Source organism: Eptatretus burgeri, chromosome 12 (genome assembly GCF_056783735.1).
Source record: "Eptatretus burgeri isolate ZD-2024b chromosome 12, Ebu_testis_v1, whole genome shotgun sequence".
Classification (NCBI taxonomy): Eukaryota; Metazoa; Chordata; class Myxini; order Myxiniformes; family Myxinidae; genus Eptatretus; species Eptatretus burgeri.
This window is the reverse complement of record NC_140972.1, coordinates 86683326-86692428: the sequence shown is the minus strand read 5'-3', so window position 1 is coordinate 86692428 and position 9103 is coordinate 86683326. Positions and strand designations below refer to the sequence as shown.

Here is a 9103-nt window from a genome sequence, read left to right as displayed (position 1 = left end):
TAAAACAACCTTTTTCACCAAGCAAAAGCATTGTCTGACTCAACCTTTTGTTCTGCATCACTATTCTGAAGCGAAAACGTGTGATTTCATTGAAATAGTGAGTATTTTAGCTTCAAATTCGTGAAAAAAAAATGCTCAAATTACCCTAAAACAAGCTTTTTAAACAAAACAAAAGCATTGTCTCACTCAACTCTTTGTTCTGCATCACTATTCTGAAGCGAAAACATGTGATATCATTGAAATAGTGCGTATTTTCGCTTCAAATTCGCAAAACGTTGCATTTCACAGAAAAAAACTTATAAATGCAAAAATGCTCAAATTAACCTAAAACAACCTTTTTTCACCAAGCAAAAGCATTGTCTGACAATTTTATGTTCCACATCACTATTCTGAAGCGAAAACGTGTGATTTTTTTTGAAATAGTGAGTATTTTAGCTTCAAATTCGTGCAAAAAATTGCTCAAATTACCCTAAAAAAGGTTTTTTAAACCAAACAAAAGCATCGTCTGACTCACATTTTTGTTCTGCATCACTATTCTGAAGTGAAAACGTGTGATTTCATTGAAATAGTGAGTATTTTAGCTTCAAATTCATGCAAAAAATGCTCAAATTACCCTAAAACAAGCTTTTAAACCAAACAAAATTATATGTGTGTATGTGTGATATAATTGTGAGGAACAGACATGAAAAAATGAGGTGTGTGTGACATAGAACTGTGAAGAACAGAAATGAAAAAAGTGAGGTGTGTGTGTGTGTGTGTGTGTGTGTGTGTGTGTGTGTGTGTGTTTGTGTGTGTGTGTGTGTGTGTGTGTGTGTGTGTGTGTGTGTGTGTGTGTGTGTGTGTGTGTGTGTGTGTGATAAAATTGTGACAAACGGTCATGAAAAAAATTTGTGTGTGTGTGTTTGATAGAACTGTGAGGAACAGAAATGAAAATAATGAGGTAGGTGTGTGTGTGTGTGTGTGTGTGTGTGTGTGTGTGTGTGTGTGTGTGTGTGTGTGTGTGTGTGTGTTGTTAAGTCTGGCTTTCTTCTTGGAACTATGGTGCAGTAATTGGTCTTCATTTTTATTGTGTACGATTAATTATATAACTAATTATTTGTTTTTTTCCTTTTTATTACAGCATTTCAAACTCTCATAAGCGAGGTGGATTGTTATGCAAATGATCTTCACAAGGAATGGAAAGCTCTGAATGACGTCCTGACAGATATCCAGTTTGTTTGTCAGGAATTTCACAATGACCTAAATATATGTATTAATAACCTCCCACCAAGATGGACATCACAGAATTTACCCAATGTTTCAATGTTCTTTGAAGATTTACTTGAAAGGTATTGTCGATGCAATTTCTTCAAAATTAGAATTATGGGTTTGAGGGTGATAAAAAACAATAATAAAATGCTGTCAATGAATTTTCATAAAAATAAATGTATTGTTTTAAATATTTAATGGATAATGTACTTGAAAATGGTATGATTATTACAATTCAATGTGCTTGAACATGTATCTGTTTGAATTTAAATTTAATACTGTATAGAAATATCTTTCCTCTGTATTGAAGGATAATCAACCTGCTGAGTAAAGGTGTTCAAAACAAGCTGACCTTTCAAGTAAGCTTTAGTTATTATTCAGAAAAAAAAATTGCCTATCATTTAAATATATCATGCTTACTATGGGATTTTAATGAAATGATTAATATAAGGCACCAGCAAGCTTGATTGGAGATATTATTTTAGCTCAACTGGAATGTTGGTCTTAGTAAATATCCAGATGTGTTCACTAAGTTCTGATTGCTTCAGAACTTTTTGAGATATCATGCTACATTTGTTTTGGCCTCATCTCTCAATGGTGAAGAATCACTGAAAATCTTCTAGTAGTCAGATCCGGATCCGGATCTTCACCAAAATCTAATCAGTTCATCCTTGTCACACACCGAATGTACACAAAATTTCATCCGAATCCGTCGACAACTTTTTGAGATATCGTGCTACATTGTTTTTGGCCTGATCTCTCAATGATGAAGAATCACTAAAAAACTTCTAGTTGTCGGATCCGGATCCGGATCTTCACCAAAATCTAATCAGTTCGTCCTTGTCACACACCGAACCTGTCGACAAAATTTCATCCGGATCCGTCCAAACTTTTTGAGATATCCTGTACACAGAGACAGACAGAAAGAAAGGGGTGAAAACATAACCTCCTTCTCACCTTCAGTGGTGGAGGTAATAAATGAGGTTGAAAATTCTATAAAAATAATACACATCAATGTTTTTTTCTTTTTAAGAAACATTTGCATAAGCAACAGAAAAATTGGCTTTGAATAACAATTCAGGCAAATGTTTTTCACACTAAAACAATATCTAATTTGTAACGTTACATTGACACACTCGTCTTATTTGAGGGACTTTATTTGCATTTGGCAAAATACAATCTCACATCATAACAAGCAAAGAATGATCCATCACAAGCCCCCAATCAAAATTGAAAACGTCACCAAATGGTATTGCTCCCAGCATGCATCATTGAGTGGTCTTCATAATAAAATCTCATGAATATTATGTGTTAAACAAACAAGTAATGAGTACTAGATATGTGAATAAAGACTTCGTTGTAAGTGCAGAGGTTTTCAGAAAAGGTTGGTAATGAGTGGTGGTGGGTGGTGGGTTGGAAGGATAGCCGAGAGGTTTGTGCACTCTCCTTTGAGCCGTCTTGCCTGGGTTTGAATCTTGAACGAGCTATAAACCATCACCCTGGTATTTTGCATGTCGGGAAAGGCATCAATATGTGTGTCGTCCATTGGAAAGACGTTAAGCCAGAGGAGCCATCTGACAGCGGCGTTTGCAGGAAAACATTAATTAGCCCATGGTTTCGCAGTCATGAAGAGTCGGCGAGTTATCTCAGGCACACTTGTTAAATTCCAAGTTCTTGCTCTGACTGACTACTGGCAAAGGAATAGCAAACCGCAAGTCATTACCTTTTCCCAGGAAGTACCTCAGAAAACGAACGTTGATGATTGCTCGAGCATATGGCACATTTGATCAATTCCATGGAGTGGTGATATGCGTGGCGTGGTGATACGCGTGTGTGCATGATGTCAGGTCAGAAAAGTCACCACTGGATGACATAAGTTGAAAGTGTTGGCACCACACTTTTCAACTTATTTCATCCAGTGGTTTAAGAATGCATAAGATAAAGAGTAAATTGGCAAAGTAGTTTTCGATTATCGCAGCAAGAAATCTGAAGAATGTTACTTCAGCTGAATAATAGTTGCATGGAAAAATGTTTATTTTCTAACCTGGAAAGGTTTTTCAATTGTCCTATCAAGTTAAGTGAACAATGAGTATTACAATGAGTAGAAGCAACAAAAAGACAAAAACAGCCAACATTATTTTGCATATCAACTTTTTGACATTTGTGCGAGTAGGTGGAAGCGGTGCATGCCTTGGAAGGTAAGGAGAGAGAAAATCTGCCACTTGGTTCACAGCCCTGGTGTTGTTCTCACAACGGTATAGGCCATCACTCTCCCAGAAGAAGCAATCAACCACCAAGGAAACATTGACATCGTGAATGCTACTTCCACTATGTTGATCTTCCTGGTACTTTGTATTTGGCTTGTGATTCAGAATCACCAGGATAGTATTTTGACCTGTACGTCAGTAAAATAGAAAACAGCAAGCATGTCAGAGCAGGGCAAATGCAACACCGAGAAAATACCACTTAAGAGGGAGCACACACAATACAGCATGGGTGACTCAGAACCAACCATTGATGACACTTTTTTTTGGCACAGTACGTAATATACTATAGTTATGGTGGAGGGATGCAGATATGTGAAAGTATATGAGAGATGAAGTAGTGCTGCTGGAAGAGTATGTATTGTCGCTGAAATGTCCACAGTTGGTGCACACAGACTAAAGATTCAATTACCTTAACAAAAACCTCAAAAATGTAGTTTGTTACAATATCAAGTTGTGCTTTTTTATTTTAAATTATTTTTTGCAACATTGAGGCTCATGGAAGAGCAAGGTGACTGAGTGTAGGAACTGACAGTGGGGCAGCGGGGAAACTTCGACACAATAAGCAAGTGAATGATGAACAGCAAAAGACAAGGGGAGGAACAACAGCACTGCTTGTTTTAAGTTCTGGAGAAAAAAGTGGGACAGAACAGCCTCTGGAAGGCAGTTCCACAGATAGGAGAAGCAAAGACCAAAATAGCTGAGGTGTGCAGTCAGTCTGTACATTGGAAGTTTCATAAGGAGGTGTTTACTCAAAGTACACACATATCCTGGAGTTGCTGGAGAGGGTCAGAGGGCTGAGAAAGCAGAGGGAGCGAGACCATTGGTGAAGTGGTCAAAAAAAATTAAAAGAGGCCACAAATCTGCCTGTGATGTGAGAGCAACATTCCTTGATCGACCTCATCAAGGGAGATTCCAATAATATTGCAAGCTGTATATTCCACCAAATCCATGGGAGACAGATGTGCACCAACCCATGCGAGGAGCAGTACTCCATTTAGACTCAAAAATGCAAGTAGCTCTGGTTTTTCAAGGAAAGACTTTGAGCAGTGGAGGATGCCCTGTCTGTGACTGACTTTACAGGTCAGCTTTGTTATAAGGTCAGCCCAGGAGAGGTCATGGCTAATTGTGAGGCCAGAATGTTTCAGAGACTGAACTTCTTCCAGTGACTGACCATGAAAATAGATAGGTGGGTTCATTTGACTTTTTTTCCAAGTACAGTAGGGTGCCGATGATATTATCAGGATTGCAGTGCATACATGGTCCATTTAGTAAACCAGCATCTAATAATTTCCACATTAACACAGATTAATATAGCTACTGTCTGCCAATCAGCGGGATGGGGGTATTGTACGACACAATGTGGTGTAATTTGCAAAAGGAAATAGGATTTTGCAGAGCACCGCAGAGGTTATTTATGTGGATGAGGAACAAGACTGGCAGAGGGCAGATTGTAGCTCCTGCCAGTTGGACTGTGTGAACAACAATATTTTGCATCATTGAGATGTTCCCTTGCAATAGTCAGAGGAATATGGACTTTCATTAAGAACATGAAGAACATGTTCTTCATTAAGAACATTGAATAGAAAGTTAGACATTATCATCTCCAGAAGAGAGGATCTACCGGTTACACAAATCTGGGAAGAGGTTTATAGATTGGGTCAGGGCTACAGAGTCACACAATCCCTTAGCTGGAGTGCCACGGCTGCTTATTGCAGAGATAACACCCAGGCAGCGAGAATGGTCACAGTTGAGTTTGTTTTTTTGTATACCTTGTCGAGGCTCGTATGAGAGCTAAACACAATGCACAGCCGAGAATTCCCAGTCAGCGACTGGCTTTGGAGGCCAGGTTGGAAATGTGGCTTTCCCAGGAAAGATCATGACAGATCATGAAACCCAGAAGCTTGAAAGAAAGGACTTCTTCCAGAGGATTGTTGAGAAAGTGGATGGGGGGGGGGTTCTAAACAACATAGTGAGAGACATAGTGAGAGTGTGAGATTTGTCCAGATTGAAAGACATGTTGCATCAACACAGAGGAGGAACAGAGTTGGGATTGATGCTTATGAGTGGACCCATGTTTGCAGAGAAAGAGTTGTATATGGAGTCATCATTGGATGGATAACACCGCATGCAGACAAATATTATGTTGTTGCAGACACGTATTCCAGATAACTCGGGAGGTTAGTGAAGAGAATGGTAATTGACAAATTAGGTTCTTGAGATGGACAACACCACCATCTCTGGAACATGGAAGGAGTCTGTGAAAAAAAGAGAAAAAAAAGAGATATAGAGATATAGAGATATAGAGATATAGAGATATAGAGATATATATATATATATATATATATATATATATATATATATATATAATGCATGGGGGAGGGGGAGGGGGTCAGGAGAGTGGAATCAGAAATCATTTATCAATAAATATAAAGTATGTAAAAGGAGGCCTGGCAAGATGGCTGAGAGATACGCACACTTGCTTCTAAAGCTGTCAAGCCTGTGTTTTAATCTCGGCTCAGCTATAAATTGTCATCCTGGTGTTTCACAGGCAATGTGATTTGTCAGGTTTTTTTTCTTCGTTCCTTGGATCGACGTTGAACCGAGGATCCCGTCTGCCAGCGTTAGTTGGTGGACATTAAATGTCCCGCAGTGTCCTGCGGAGAGTAGGCGAGCTATCGCCGGCATGATGAATAAATTCCAAATTCAGGTCAGGTCAGGTATGGGAGCATGTGCCAGAACAGCGCGTCGCTGCGTCCACTTTCCGCCGGTACTCCAGGGGCCTCCGTCTGGCCATCCCCCAGGCAGATGCCAGGCCCATCCCCATCTCCTTGAGATGATGGTCAACCTGCTGCAACCATGAGGCACGTGGTCGGCCCACTGGCCTCCTCCACTCATGAGACTCCCTCGCTGAGAGAATCTGGTGAGCAGGATCAGCGTCAGGAAAACGAGCCACATGTCCATACAGCCGCAGCTGACGCTCACGGACTATGCAGGTAACAAATCTCATCCGAGTCTCTCTCAGCAACCGCTCGTTGGACACAAAATCCGACCAGCGATAGCCAAGGATTCTCCGAAGAGACCTGGTACCAAAGGAATTAAGTCTCCGTCTCAGATCCTTGGTCAAAGTCCAAGTCTCGCACCCATAGAGCAAGACTGGAAGTACCAAGGACCTGAAGACTCGGACTTTCGTCCTCCCGCACAGGTACCGGCAGCGCCACACCCCATGATCCAGTGAATCCATGACTCCCCAGGCCCGACCCAGACGTCTATTGACCTCCGGCTCACAACCTGCGGAGACATGAATATCACTGCCAAGGTAAGTGAATCTATCCACGACCTCAACATCCTCACCACAAACAGACACAGACAGGACAGCAGCATCCAAGATGTCACCGAAAGCCTGGATCTTTGTTTTGACCCAAGAAATCCGTAATCCCAACGGCTCCGACTCCTCATTCAGCACCTCGAGGGCCCCCAAGAGGATGTCTAAAGTCTCCGCAAAGATGACTGCATCATCTGCAAAATCAAGGTCCGAGATCTTGACATTGCCAAACGATGCACCGCAACTTGATCTCTCCGACATCCTCCCAAAAATCCAGTCCATACAAGTGCTGAAAAGTGTGGGGGCAAGTACACACCCCTGACGAACTCCAGTAACAACTGGAAATAAGTCAGAGATGGTACCACCACACTTCACAGCACTCTCAGTACCAGAGTAGAGTTCAGACATCAGATCGATCAGTTTTGGTGGCACCCCACGAAGACCAAGAATCCTCCAGAGGACATCCCGATTCACTGAATCGAACGCTTTACAGAGATCAACATAGGCTGCAAGCAGCCCCTGCCGAAACTCTCGTCTGCGTTCGGTGAGGACACGAAGTGCAAGGATACGGTCAATCGTTGACCTCTTTGGTGTAAAGCCTGACTGCTCTGGACGCTGGTGCTCAAGCAGATGGTGGCGAACCCTATCAAGAATTATCCGAGCAAAGACCTTGCCCGGCACTGAGAGCAGCGTCACCCCTCGGTAGTTGTTGCAGTCTTGGCGATCACCCTTCCCTTTCCAGAGAGGGACAACAAGGCCCCTCTTCCAGTCAGTTGGGATGATGCCTGTGTTCCAGGCAGAGCACAAAACTGCATGCAACGACGCGAGTGCAGCATTTCCACCAGCCTTGAGAAGTTCGGCATGGATGCCACAGATCCCTGGAGCTTTGCCCCGTTTCAACTGGTTCACCGCAGCCCGTGTTTCCACAAGCGATGGTGGACCACTGTTGATTCGAGGGTCAGCAACAGGGATTGTAACACCCTTGACGTCCAACTCGACAGCTGGGGGATCAGCCTGGTACAACCGCTCAAAGTAACCGGCCCAGCGGGCCTTCACTTCAGACTCCTCTGTCAAGAGCCTACCACTCTCTGCTCGAACTGCAGTGCTCCGAGGGATGGGCTTGGATGAACGTAATGCGCGAATTCCCCTGTAAGCGGGACGAGAATCACCTGTCCACAGGTGATGCTCTACCCCTCACAGATTCCTCGCACATAGGCCTCCTTGTCCACCCTCAGTGCACGTACAGTTTTACGCCTCAGCTCCCTGAACAGCTCAGCTCTGCCATTCAGCCTGGCCCTGCGACTCTGGTCAATGGTATCCAGTGTCCCTTGAGAGACAAAATTCTTCTTTGCCCTGCGGTGAACTCCAAGGCATCCACCGGCAACATCAAGGACGGTGGTCTTGAAGGTGCTCCACAACTCTTCAGGAACCCCCAAAGCACCCAGACCCCCCAAGTGTCCACTCAGCCTGTTCGCAAACTCCTCAGCTACTCTCTCATCCCTGAGCTTGGCAACATCCAGCCTAGGCTGGGATAGTACCATTCTCCAGGATTTAAGGTGCAGCTTTAGAGTTGCTACAACAAGCCTGTGGTCAGTATTGAGGAACTGAGCACTCCGGTAGACCCTGCAGTTCTGGATCATCCTCCAACGACCGTCAATGAGGACATGGTCAATCTCCTTTGCCACACCGCCAGCGTTGGAATACCAAGTCCAGCGATGAGCTTACGGGCGCTGAAACCATGAACCAGCCACCCTAAGTCCATGACTTCTTGCAAAGTCAAGGAACTTAGTGCTATTCTGGTTCATAGTTCCTGACCCATGGGGACCAACACACACCTCATAACCATCCCTATCAGTTCCAGTCGATGCATTGAAATCCCCCAAGACTAGAAGTGTATCTCGTCTGGGGCACTGATCAACCACAGACTCGAGTGTGGCGTAGAATGTGTCCTTCACGGTAAGATCACTCGCCTCAGTCGGAGCATAAATAGAGACCAGGGAAATGACACCTAAGGAGTGACGAATCCTTAATCTCATAATACGCTCGTTGACCGGTGTTACCTCAATTATCATTGGGGTCAGCTTATTGGACACAGCTACAGCAACTCCTTGGGTATGGTAACCATCAGAGCGACCAGACCAATAGTAGGTGTAACCACCCACCATTATCTCGCCGCAATCCGGTCTCCGAACCTCAGAGAGAGCTGCAATCCCGATGTCCAAACGCTTGAGCTCAGATGATAACAGAGACAGGTGATCATCCTCTC

General features: G+C 43.3%; 1 protein-coding gene across 3 annotated transcripts in view; it reads right to left on the bottom strand.

The window, feature by feature from the left end:
* Window positions 1-2261: 2261 nt before the first annotated feature.
* LOC147016044 (uncharacterized) overlaps window positions 2262-9103 on the bottom strand; it is a 34605-nt gene continuing 27763 nt past the window's right edge. For all 3 annotated transcript variants that reach the window (XM_085848732.1, XM_085848731.1, XM_085848730.1), the window contains exon 3: window positions 2262-3643. In XM_085848732.1, coding sequence (XP_085704858.1) covers window positions 3318-3643 — 326 coding nt within the window. In that variant the 3' untranslated portion in view covers window positions 2262-3317. The remainder of the gene's footprint in view (window positions 3644-9103) is intronic.